Source organism: Eptesicus fuscus, chromosome 13 (assembly GCF_027574615.1).
Source record: "Eptesicus fuscus isolate TK198812 chromosome 13, DD_ASM_mEF_20220401, whole genome shotgun sequence".
Classification (NCBI taxonomy): Eukaryota; Metazoa; Chordata; class Mammalia; order Chiroptera; family Vespertilionidae; genus Eptesicus; species Eptesicus fuscus.
Genome location: NC_072485.1, coordinates 13,972,543 through 13,986,277, shown reverse-complemented (window position 1 = coordinate 13,986,277; position 13,735 = coordinate 13,972,543). Strand labels below are relative to the sequence as shown.

The 13,735-nt window shown below is 44.1% G+C and overlaps 1 protein-coding gene across 1 annotated transcript; it reads left to right on the top strand.

The window, feature by feature from the left end:
- Positions 1–228: 228 nt before the first annotated feature.
- On the top strand, positions 229–1,920 carry LOC129151123 (beta-catenin-like protein 1). The gene has a single exon (XM_054725016.1). The coding sequence runs from the start codon at positions 229–231 to the stop codon at positions 1,918–1,920; it is 1,692 nt and encodes a 563-aa protein (XP_054580991.1).
- Positions 1,921–13,735: the final 11,815 nt, after the last annotated feature.

The window sequence follows — 13,735 nt, the reverse complement described above, 5'->3', positions numbered from 1 at the left end:
CCCGCTCAGGGAGGAAGCGGCCAGGCCATAAATGCAGTGTGCTTCAAGGCAGCACAGCCTTCAAACACAGTGGGGCTGGCTCCTGCTTCTCGCACCCTTGACCTCCTTGGCTCTGCGTCCCCGCTCAGGGCTTGGGCAGTGTGGCTGCGGCGCTGCTGAAGGGGCCACGGCTTGGTTGGGAGCGGAAGCCAGGAGCCAGGGTTGCCCGTGGGAGCCGCGCCTGGAAGCATGGATGTGGGCGAACTGCTCAGCTACCAGCCCAACAGGGGCACAAAACGTCCCCGGGATGAGGAAGAGGAAGAGCGGAACAGGCCCAGGAAACACGCTGGTCCTGGAGAACTTGGCCGCTTTCGGGAAGAGGGAACGAAGGTGGGAAGAGCGGCGGAGGAGGCCCCCAAAAGGCTGCTTCCGATTAGGGACAGCGAGGGGGAGGGGGGAGAGGAGGAGGAGGAACCATTGGATGCAAGCTCCGTGAAGAAGATGATCCTCACCTTTGAAAAGAGATCGTACAGAAACCAAGAGCTGCGCGTCAAGTTCCCAGACAGGCCCGAGAGGTTTATGGAGTCCGAGCTGGACCTCGATGACATCATTCAGGAGATGCACGTGGTAGCCACCCGGCCAGACCTGTACCCCCTCCTCGTGGAGCTGGGCGCCGTTCGGTCTCTCCTCGGGCTGCTGGGACACGACAACACCGACGTGTCCATAGCTGTGGTCCGTCTGCTGGAGGAGTTCACGGATGTAGACGCCCTCCACGAGGGCGAAGAGGGAGCAGAAGTGCTCATCGAGGCTCTGGCGGACGGACAAGTGGTGGCGCTGCTCGTGCAGAACCTGGGGCGCCTGCAGGAGTCGGTGAGCGAGGAGGCGCAGGGCGTGCACGACACCCTGGCTCTTGTGGAGAACATGGCCGAGTTCCGGCCCCAGACGTGCGAGGAGGCGGCCCAGCAGGGCCTTCTGCGGTGGCTGCTGAAGAGGCTGAAGGCCAAGATGCCGTTCGATGCCAACAAGCTGTACTGCAGCGAAGTGCTGGCCATCTTGCTGCAGGACAGTGACGCCAACAGGGCACTGCTTGGGGAGCTGGAAGGAATCGACGTGCTTCTTCAGCAGGTGTCCGCCTTTAAAAGACGCAATCCCCGCACTGCGGAGGAGCAGGAGATGATGGAGAACCTGTTTGACGCGCTCTGTTCCTGCCTGCTGCTCGGTTCCAATCGGGAGCGCTTCCTGAAGGGCGAGGGTGTTCAGCTGATGAATCTCATGCTCAGGGAAAAGCAGGTGGCCAGGAGCAGCGCCCTGAAGGTGCTGGACCATGCCATGCTGGGGCCCGAGGGCTCCGACACTTGCCGTAAGTTTGTGGACATTCTGGGCTTGCGAACCATCTTTCCTCTCTTCATGAAGTCTCCCAAGAAGATCAAGAAGGCGGGGAGCACTGAGAAGGAGCACGAAGAGCACGTCTGCTCCATCCTGGCCTCCCTCCTGCGGAACCTGAGAGGGCAGCGGCGAACCCGGCTGCTCAGGAAATTCACTGAACGCGGCAGCGAGAAGGTTGACAGACTGATGGAGCTGCATTTTAAGTATCTGGAGGCCGTGCAGGTGGCCGACGAGAAGATGGAAGGGGCGAAGCACCACAGGCTCCTGCGAGGGGAAATGCCAGACAGCGACTCAGACGAGGAGTTCTACCTCCGGCGCTTGGACGCGGGGCTCTTTGTCCTGCAGCACATCTGCTACATCCTGGCGGAGATCTGCAATGCCAAGGACCCCCAGATCCGGCAGAGGGTTCACCAGATCTTAAACATGAGACGGAGCTCCATCGACACGGTCAGGCACATCGTCGAGGAGTACGCGGAGAGCCTCGGGGACGGCCGGAGCCCGGAGTTCCGCGAGAGCGAGCAGAGGCGCATCCTGGGCCTGCTGGTCAACCTCTAGAGCCCGCCCTGGGCGGCACCCACACTCTCAGGGCCTTCCTCCCAGTTTCTTCTGGGCTCAGTGTGACTTCCCGACACAGCGAACCCGTGTTTTGTGTGGGTTTTTTGTTTTAAATAGTACCAAAGAGTGTAAAACATTGTATTACTGTGGTACTGTACCCGTTTCCACGTAGATCGTTAGGAAGGGTTGTTCTAATGAAAGGGTCTGGGCTTGGCAACACATATATTAAAAGGCCTAAAGTTTTCTCTTGCTGTAGAAAAAAAAAAATCAAAAATTAAAAAAAAATAAATAAAACCTTTTAGTGTCGTCTCATGTTCTTAGCATGAAATTCAGTTTCCTGATCATGACCCACAAGGCACATTGAGGAAACTCCCTCCTCTGTCAGGCGCTGTAGGAGGCTTTTTGTAACAGGGTTTAAGGGGGAGCAGGGCATGTAGAACTCCAGCTCTCGTGGACTCTCAGCCAGTAAGTAGAAATTACAAAGGCAGACACGTGCAATACAGCGGGTGCTAAGAAAGGGCATAATGAGGAGGGGCTGCTTACTCAGACCGAAGGGGACTTGAGCGACTCTAACAAAGTGACATTTGAGGCCTGAAGAATGAGAAAGAATTGGATGAGGAGTGGGGCTGGTGGCCTGACAGAAAGGGGGAGGATTGGGCACTGTGGGGAATAAACATAATTTTTGTGTAATTGGAGACAGTAAAGATGGGCTGTGGAGAATGCTTATAAATATTGCTATGGTCGGAATATTTGTGTCCTCCCAAAATTCATAAGTAGATTTCTAGTTTTCAAGGTGATGGTATGAGGAAGTGGGGCCTCGAGGAGGTGATTGGGTCATAAGGTGGAGCCCTTATGAATGGGATTAGTGCTTATATAAGAGGCAGGAGAAAGCTCGCTCACCTCCTTCTGCCAGGGGAGGACCCACTTACAAGGCGCACTTAGGAACTACAAAGCATGCCCTCGTGTGACAACAAATCTGCTAGCGCCTTGATCTTGAACTTCCCATCCTCCGGAACTGTGAGAAATAAACTTGTCGTTTATAAGCCACCCAGTCTATGATTTCCCCGCCTTCACCACAGAGCCTGAAAGACTAAGACAACATAAACCCGAAGGCCCGATGGCCAAAGGCTAAGGGGAGTGAGGGATAGACTTAACACCCTTTGGAGAGAGAGACTAATTCCAGTCACGGGCCTTCAGATGCTCTCTTTGACTTATTCTTTCCCAAGGATGGACTCCTTTCTCCTACAAACAGCCTTTTGATGTTTCTTGGGTTTAAACAAGATTATCCACTTTCCACCAGGTCTTGCATAAACCGATAAACAGAAGCCCAAAGAGGGAAATCTGATCACCAACAGGTTTTCAGCCAGTAATAGTTGTATGGCCTTGGGCAATATACTAGTACTTTCTGAGCCAGCACTATTCAACACATACACAATGGGAGCAAGGCACAGAGAGCCATATCTGTAGTTTATATCTTCTACCAAACACATTAAAAAGATAAAGAAATGAGTGAAATTAAATTTATGAATTTATTTGAGTCAAAATATCACTTCAATATGTAATCAATAGAAGTCTTAAAAATTCTATGAGCCGTTTATTTACCTCATGGTACATTTCCATTCAAACTAGCCATATTTGAAGTTTTCTTTTAAAAAATTTTTTTTCTAAATATATTTTTATGGATTACATAGAGGAAGAGATAGAAACATCAATGATGAGAGAAAACCATTGATACGATGTCTCCTGCATGACCCATACTTAGGATTGAGCCCACAACCCAGGAATGTGCCTTTGATCAGGAATCATATCCGAGACTCTTGGGCTTATGAACCATCTTTACTCTATGAAATCTCTTGATTGCCCCACTAGTCGCCCCATAGATTGGCACTGATTGCCAGCCAGGCCTAGTAACTCTACCTGTGCATGGGAGGATATGTACCAGGCCTCTAGTACACATCTAAATCAATATTTAAATGCAACTAGCATAGTTCCTGGCCATTAAGTGTGTGCTGATTAAATGAGGAACAAGGGTACAGCTCTTCCATAAACAAGCCATGGGAGAAGGGGGTAAAGTTCAGCCAGAGCCAGAGGGGAGTGAGAGCCACACTGAGAATAAAGATGTTGGCACCAGTGTTTATTAAAATACATTTCATTTTCAAAATTGAGCTATCAGCTGTTAAAGTATATATACATATTTTGGGGGGATATATATATATTTCTTTGATGCTGGGACAAAGAGGAAATTTCATGTTGCCCTGGCCCCAGAGCCTCCCTCATCCAGGGACATTGGGACTTTGGGGCTGTTAGGCCCAGTTTCCCAGATAGTCTCTGCTTCCTGGGTTGTCTCATCTGCAACTTCTCCCTGTCAGGATTTCTTATTCATGTATCAGCTGTGTGGCCCAATTGCGATTTCTTCTTTTCATTTGCTAGTTTTTCGTTGTTTATCCAGGTTTATTCATCTGCTTCTCTTTGAATTTGTTATCTAAATATATATCTGATGAGCATGAATTATTTTTACTTCTTTTCCTTCTAGTTCCCTGGCCAATTTTGAAAGCTGCCTCTCTAAACAGTCAATTTATAAGTGGGTGATTCGGAACATCTTTAAGCAAAGCTCAATCTCATTATTTTTATAAACCCCCTCCTTCCTTTCCTCTCTCCTCCCCAAGAAACACCAACTCCATAAAATTCATGCGCTATGTGAGGGACGTGGAGACATAATGAAGCAAATCCTGGGAAATGTGGTTGGTAGAACTATCCCTGGGAGCAGATGGCAGTTCTGAAGCAAAGGATGCTGGCACCAGGGATGTCTCTTGAGACAGGCAGTGCCCACCCCTGGGGAAAAAATGCAGTGAAATAGTGATGTGACAGCAGCACCCTTGGGATGGACATTTAAAGTTTGGGGACAATGAGGCCATGGGGACCACATGTAGTAGCACAGATGCTTTGGTCACACACCATTTACACTGGGTGCTCTGAGAGGACAGATAGCCCTGCCTCTCAGGGCAGCACCATCTCTCAGAGTGTCTATAAACAGAGTAGTCTGCAGAGGTGGCCTCATCCTAGCTTAAGTTAGCTCTCAACCCATCTGTTACCATTTATCTGGGTCAGTGATACTTAAGAATTTAACAAGTTAGAAGAAAAATAGTCTAGCTTGATTTGGGTTGCTTTTTCTTTTTCCTTTTAGAGAATCATCTGTAACCCACCTACATTACATGTGTCCACTCTTGGATAAGGGTCTATGGTGATCTATTCAAGTTTAAGAATTCACATTCTTGTGGATATAAAATAGTTGTTTAAAAACCTAATTGTTCATAAATCAAAAAACTTCTGAAGTTGCTATTGCACTGGGGACACTAGACTACAGTGAGATATAATATTTTCCAGAGGAAAACATATGGATCTAACATAAGGAACCAGGAAGAACAAGCCAGTGGAGGGAAGAGGAAAATCTCTTAGAGAGAGCCACCCACACAGTGAGCAGTGAAGAGGCCTTGGTTCTGGGTCTAGGGCTGATAACTAGCAATTCATGCATGTCTGTGTGAGAGCATAGGGTTCTCTCTACAACAGTGAGGTTAATCAGCCTCTCTACTTGATTCTGAGTTGGAAGGAGGCTTGTTGAACTAGGTGTAAAACTGCGCAAACTATGCACATGTATTAACTAACAAGAAAAAAATTACTTCCCAAAAGCAAAGAAGCAGAATTTTAAATCCTGGCTTTGGTTTTTGTTTGTTTGTTTTTTTAATAATAATGGGAAGAGAGAGAGGAGGGGGAGAAAAATGGGAATGAGGTGGGGGGAGAAAAAGAGGGAAAGAGAAATAGCGCTGGCATTATATCCCAGATCTATGATTGAGCAAAGTTTTTAACATTCCCTGAATCCCAGTTTCTTCATCTTTAAAGAAAGTAAAATAAGACCTATGCTGCAAAACATTATGAGGATCAAGTGTGAGATGATATTTGTAAAACATCTGGCACATGGAATAAGGGCAATGGGGGAATAATGATGATCGTGATGACTAATGACAGAAACAACATCGATGGAAGGAAAAAGGGCAAGAGAGAAGGTGAAGGAGGAAGGGGAAGGAAAATAAATCAACCAAATCTAACTCTTTAGAAAGAGGGGGAATAACAATCTCTATAAAAGTAAGTCAAAGTCATTTACAGAGAAAGGGCAACATAGAAAGACAGGTTCCTTTTTAATTCAATTTTCTTCTAGATAACAGAAAAAAACCTTTTAAATGCTCAAACAAGATTGAAAGATACTGCTTCTAGCTCTTGAGAATTCCACAAAATGTAGACTTGTTTACTTTTTAATAGGAAGTTTGTTCTATTTCATGGATTGTCAAAAGCCTTGGGTTCAATTCAATTTCAAAAACACTTAATGAGGTCACACTAAGTCTCAGTTCTTGTACTAAGTGCGAGGCATCCAAAATTATATAAATGGGAAAAAGGAGTTTGTGACTTGGACAGGAAAAAAACAAATTGATAGACCACAGAAGAGAATGCCAAGTGGTGATGCCACAAAATCACTATCAGAAAGCACAGTGGGAGCACAGATAAGACAGTACTGAACTGTCTGGTGAATTTGGGGCTCTTCACTGAAAAAGTAACATTTGCACTGGGCCTGGAATATTTATTGACTAGTAGTGGGCAAAGCAGACAATAGAGGGAAACCCACCAGCCAGAGGGAACAGAATGACCAAGACCACAAAATGGATGTTGATCAGATCTGTATTTTAGGAAGATAAAGCTGGAGCTGATGTGGAGAATGAACTGAGTTGGGTTTCTAGAAGGAAGCAAACAGGTTAATAGCACCTGCAATATTTCAGGTGAGAGACAAAGGGGCCAAACTAAGTCAGAGGTAGGAGATGCTGGTTAAATCCAAACAAAAACATGATTTTTAAAAAAGTATCACATCACCCAAAGAATGGCATGATTCTCTAAATTATTGGCCATGTGGTCATCAAATCCATGAGCTAAACTGGGCACAAAGCTTGCTTTTATAATTTTCTCCATCTCTTTATCTGCGTTAGGGGTTCCCCATTTGACTCCCCATTATAGGAACCAGTGTCTGTGCTGTCTTTTGAGTGCTTAGAACCTGCATTCCCAGGAAACACCCAGGCTTCAGACTTCCTTACTTTCTAATTCTTGAACAATTCTTGAAAAACTGAAGCAACTTGTCTACCTAAGCTTCTTATTCTTTTATAAAAAACTAGAGGCCCAATGCACGAAATTTGTGCAAGGGCCTTGGCCCCAGCCCCTGCCCACTGCAGCCATGGCCAGTGGCCTCTGCCACCTCTGCCACAGCCCCTGCCCGATCTAATTAGCACATTACACTTTTATTATTATAGATTGGCTGGTTCCCAATATTTCACACTAAAATGTTCATGATCGTTTGGGGTATTTTAGCAGTTACCTCCTAGAAACATAACACATAATCCCAAAAGGATGACTCCAATAGTGAGAATTTCTAACATGTTGGTATGTCAGAGTCAGGGCAGGGGAAGAGGAGATGGATAATTCGAGACAGAGAGCCACATCAGCACCCATCAGATAAAAACATTTCCCAGTATTTTCCTGAGTCACAGCTATGTGTGAGCAGCTGCTGTAGGAAAAAGGAAATCCATCATTGATTCTAAACACAAGAAAAGAAAGAAAGGGGTAAAGATTTTTTTGGTCTGTTTAAATGTATGTTCACAAGTCCCATATGGAGAAGGGAAGGTTGGGTGTGCGTGACGTGCTGCGTGATTTGCAAATGTGTCTTATTTTCCCTGCTATGACGAGTAAGGTGTTACTACAGCCTGCCTAGTTTGGGGTGGGGTACTTGGTGAAATCATGATGGCAAATGTAGTGATCACAAAAAGTCTGGCAGTCTCGTGAGTGAAGACTCATTGTGATGCCGAAGCTAGAGCTGCAAGTGGAGTGGCAGAACTGAAACACGCAGTCTAAGCTCATGTCTCCACTCGGCACTCGTGCGATAGAAATGAGCTCCTACAACATGCGAGACAACAAGAGGCACCAAATGGCATAACCCCTAGTTCTCTCCCTCAGAGAATTTAAAACTTATTGAAGAGCTCAGGAAATGCAGGAATAAAATAAAAATTAACAAAAGTAGGCATCTTGGTGTAGTGGAAAGAGCACTAGAGCAGAAATCAAGAAACCTTGATTCAGATCATGAGTTTGATATTTAGTTGCTGTGTATCCTCTTGGACAACTCATTAAGTCTATTTTCTCAGCTATTATAGACTTCATCAAGAATGGAAAATAGATTTAAAGTTGGGTGCTAACCAATCAATAGCTACTTCCTGGAGCAGTTTGATGTTATGGATTCTAAAATACACCTGGAGTCAGTGGGAAAGGTGCCATTTTTGATTAGCAATGACAATGACTACCATTAATTTGAAAGGGGGGAGGGTGTTGCCCTGGCCAGTGTTGCTCAGTGGTTTCAGCATCAGCCCATTCACCAAAGGATCACAGGTTTGATTCCCAGTCAAGGGCAGGTATCTGGGTCAGGGTGAGTGAAGAGCCAACCAATCGATAAGTCCCCCTCACATCAATATTTCTCTCTCTCTCCCTCTCTCTCTTTCTCTTTCTCTCTCTCTCTTCTTCTCTCCCTCTCTTTCCTCTCCCCCCTCCACTCTCTCTAAAAATTAATAGAAAAACTCCATGAACCACAGCAGGATGTTGTCTGAGGCAAGTCTTGCATAAGAAAGAGTTTGATAGTATAGAACCAACTGTCTGAAAACACTTATGTAAATTTTTAAAGAAGATCTTCCAATTTGAGAGAACGTCATATATTCTATTTTATTATCCATTTCTTTCTATTTTCTTCATAGTCTTAAAAGTAAAGAGACCAGATTTCATAGGGTTAGAAACCACCTGTGGAGAGGAAAGTCAAGTAGAACAGCCCACAGAAATCAGTGAACATAAGGAATGAGTTGCTAGGGAGGCGACTGCGACAGAGCACATAACCAGTGTGGTTGACAACACCTACAGAATGCTATTTCTAGAGATGCAGGGATGGCGGAAAGTGGTAAGAGGAACAGGAAGCCAAGTGTGGGATGAACCAAAAACACTCAAGAGGGCCTTTCCTGTTCCTGAAATTCCTTCATAGACTCTCAAAATTGGATTTACCTCTTTTTACAATGGTTACTTCTCAGTATCTACACTAGTTTTCATTAACAGTTTCCAAATGCACATATCTCGGTGCTGTCCCTCAGAATGGCCCATTTGGGAGAAGAGCTTGGGACAGGTGCCTTCATATTTAGCTTCTTAGCAGCACTGGGAGCTGTGTAGCCAAAGCCAAAGCCAGCTCCTGGAGAGCTCTGAGTGGGTAAGAAATATGTATCTATGGAGGGCGTGGGGGGCAGGGCGGGGCCTGGCTTGCCTGAGGAACAGTACCTTTGTAGAAATTATTAAAGGAAATCATTTCTCCAACCAATAAAACCCAGTGCAAGAGCACATGGCTTATGGGCAGAGCAGAAACTGAGTTTCAGCCCCTGCTCCCCTTGGCCGTCTGTCACCCTTATGTGAGGCACAACCTGAACAATCACATAGGATGGCCCTGTCTGTCCCGCTCCTCCCATGCACTTTCCATGGTAGATCCTTTGAAAACAATGGTCTTCCTCTTTCTTCTGCTGCAGGGGTCCTGAATCACAAGAGTGTCCGCTGGAGACTGCAAAGCTGTAACCAACCAGAAAATGTGCTGAACTAAAATGCATACCATTTCTTTCAGCTCCAGCCTTGCCGCTTAGTGAACTGAATTTGGGCAAACTATTTCACCTCGAGGGATTTTGTCGATTGCAGCAGTGGCTGTAATTCTTCACAGTGCCTTCCATATATCCATGGGGTGTGCGCTGAACATGGCAGGCATCAGCTGCGGTGGGATGGTGGAGCAGGTGAGCGGAGGCGCTAGACCAAGGTGGGGCGCTGGTCACTGTCATTAGGGGTGAGCCTCTGGTGGTTACTGAAAATTCTTTGCTCCCATGTGCTGGGTCCTCCCCCCCGCTCCCCCCCCCCACCCACACACACACACACACACTCGCACCCGCTGCTGGCGCCTGGCACTGGCCTTGATCGCTCAGCTCAGCAATTCAGAACCGTGTCAAAGGCAGTAAGACCACATACCCTCTCATCTCCATACTCAGCCCTTCTCCAGTCCAGCCTCTACTTGGATGCATGATTGACCTTCCCAAAGCATGAATCCAGTTATGTCCCGCCTCTCTTCAAAGACCTTGAATGTTTTCCCTCCACCTACGCAATGATGTTTAAATTATTTTAGTTCAGGATCGAGACCTCTCTAAACAGGTCCCAATCCAACTTTTCAGCCTTATCTCTCATTAACCTTTTATACCTACACCTCATGCACTCATATTATCCTTTATAATTTCCATTAACTTTTATACAGTACTAAAAAAATAGAACCACACTCATATGAATACATATGGTGTGATGATGTCTTTTTAAAATTTAGTTACCAAAAAAAAGTCAATTGCTTTATTTGCAGGTCCATGTCAAAAGTGTACAATTTAGAATAGATAGATCATCTTTGACTGTCCAGGGAGAGACAAGTTCCAAAGCAGACAAAACAAATACAGCATCTATCCTCAGTGGTCCTTCAACCTACAACATAAATTACTAAAACAAATGAATACACCACGAATATTGAGCTAGAGCGATGCTTGACTAAACAGATGATATGTTTTCAGTATTGCATAGTGTACAGTGTAGGTTAAGGGCATTTTAGGGATGAGTGGGAGGAAAGGTGACAGAATTTCTCAAATATTGTTCAACAAATGCACTTGAAAGTAATAGACTGTAAGTAGAGCCAGCATCTTCTAAGGTAGTGTAACACAATTCTTTGTAATAGCTGATCTTTGTTCATACTTATGCAAAAAGGAACTCTTTGAGTACATAGTCTTCAGCCTGGACACAAAGCAAATGCTCTGAAACAACTGCTGAATTGAAATCCTTTGATCAGAGTGTGTAAAAACAGATAGGAGCATCTCCAACCTGAATACATGACTTGACTAAAACCTTAGAAAATCTAATGAAATTGGAGAATGTGAAACCATAAAATCCTAGAAGTAACTATAAGCAGCAAAATCTCTCATAGCAATATGTTTGCAGATACATCTCCTAGGGCAAGGGAAAATAAACAACTGGGACTATATCAAAATAAAAAGCTTCTGCACAGCAACAGAAACTATCAACAAAATGAAAAGGGAGCCCACTGTGTGGGAGAACATATTTGCCGATGATACATCTGATAAAGTGTTAATGTTCAAAAAATATAAGAAACTCATACAACTTAGCAAAAGGAAGGCAAACAATCCAATTAAAAAATGGGTAAAGGATCTAAATAGACACTTCTCCTAAGTGGACGTACAGATGGCCAAAGGACATATGAAAAAATGCTCAAAGTCACTGATCATCAGAGAGATGCATATTAAAATGACAATGAGATATCACTTCATATCTGTCAGAATGGCTACCCTCAACAAATCAACAAATGACAAGTGCTGGCAAGGATGTGGAGAAAGGGAACCTTAGTGCACTGCTGGTAGGAATGCAGACTGGTGCAGCCATTATGAAGAACAGTATGCAGTTTCTTCAAAAAATTAAATATGGAACTGTCATTTGACCCAATGATCCAACTTCTAAGAATATATCCTAAGAAACCAATCAGAAAGAATATATGCACCTCTATATTCATAGCAGCACAATTTACAATAGTGAAGATCTGAAAAACAGCCCAAGTACCTATCAGTGGATGAGGGGATAAAACTGCTGTGGTACCTTTACAACATGGAATCCTATGCAACAGTAAAAAAGAAAGATCTCTTACCCTTTGAGACAGTATGGAGGGACCTGGAGAATATTATGCTAAGTGAAATAAGCCAGTCAGAGAAAGACAAGTATCACATGACCTCACTCATATTTGGAATCTAATGAACAAAATAAACTGATGAAGAAAATAGATCCAGAGAAAGAAGCATGGAACAGATTGTCCAATCTCAGATGGAAGGCAGGGGTGGGTGGGTGGGTGGGAAGAGATCAACCAAAGACCTTGTGTATATATATATATATATATATATATATATATATATATATATATATATATAGAGAGAGAGAGAGAGAGAGAGAGAGAGAGTATATAAGCATAACCCATGGACACAGACAATAGTGTGTTGAAGGCCTGCGACTGCAGGCAGGAGTTGGCTAGAAAGGGTCAATGGGGGGCGGGGGGACATATGTAATACTTTTAACAATAAAGATTAAGAAAAAAGAAATTGGAGAATGTGGGACTGGAGAAAAAAATGCCTCAGTTTGATTACTTTCTGTATGCCTTTCTATAAGCTGCTAATAAGACTGCACACTGGAGTGGTGTCTGTAGTAAACATCCACTCCAGCATGCAGTCTTATTAGCAGCTTGTTATTAGTAGTTTTATTATGCACTACTGAACCCAAAATATGGTTGGATGACTGCCAGTGAATGGCTACACCTGGAAGATGGTCCCACCTTTTAGGCCACACAGCAGAGCACCTGACAGAAATGTGTATACATTCTTTACCACCAGTGAAGCTTGGTAGACTGATCCAGCAACTTTAGAACATCCAATCTATCTGTCCTTGGCCCACTTTCTACTGCACCAAAGCAGTGTAAACCAACGAAACATGAAACATCAGCAATTGCCCTACTTGGTCAAATAGAGACCATAGTTAATTCAGGCCTTAGAAATGCTTTTATTCCTTTTAACTGGAATAATATGATTTTATTCTCTGCTTTAATATAGCTAACAAACTCACCAGATCCATTATAGGGCAAAAATGTCATGAAGTATGTTTACAGTACAATCAGTATATTAAGTTCATATGCCCCAGAGAAATCTAGGCTGAAAGTATTTTAGAATAACTTGTATCTCTAACAAGATTTTATAAAACTTTATAATTGACAGATTCTAAATGAAGAAAATTATTGTTTCACCTATGCATGCTGAGTTAGACAGCTTAACATTTCAAAGTTGATAGCATGATGAGAACCCAGTAATTCCCCAAATGCCCTTAGTGTCAGAGGTACATGGGCCATTATTGAAGGACTAGAAGCATAGAGTGCTTTATCTTTCTGGTGAAGGTCACACTTTACATTGGGGATGAAAGATATGGAAACAGTTGTTGCAAAGAGCAAGTTTCCAGACTGTGATTTATGATTCCATAATTGAAGGCTAGGGGCAGACAAAGGACACATCCCATAGAAAACAAGAAAAAAATGAATTCCCATCATGACCCTGAACACTAAAAACAAATTGCCTAGAGAGATGAAGATAAGCACCCAGATAATACAGTGGAACCACAGAAAGAAAGCAAACTAGTGGAATAGAGACCTCTTCCCCCCAAAACAAAAAGAGAAATCAGCAAGAACTGAGTTTAGGAAGGACACTGTATGTAATTAATTTCCTAGGGCTGCCATAACAAATAACCACAAACTAAGTAGATTTAGAACAATAGTCATGTGTTCTCTCACAGTTGTGGAGGCAGGAAGTCTGAAATCAAGATGTAATCATGGTTGGTTCCTACCGAGGCTCTGAAGGAAAATCTGTCCAATGCGTCTCTTCTAGATTCTGGGGGTTGCTGACAATCTTTGGCAGCCCTTGGCTTGTATAGACATGTAAGTCCAATTTCTGCTCTGAACTTCACATGGCCATCTCCTCTGTCCATCTTAATGCAGCATTCACTTCACTTCACGTCCTTGCATGTACATGTGTGTCCAAATTTCCCTCTTATTATAAGGACACACATCATATTGGATTTAGGCTCC

Bases quoted from the DNA above. Each gene is read 5' to 3' on its own strand.
- LOC129151123 (XM_054725016.1), top strand. From the start codon at position 229: ATGGATGTGGGCGAACTGCTCAGCTACCAGCCCAACAGGGGCACAAAA.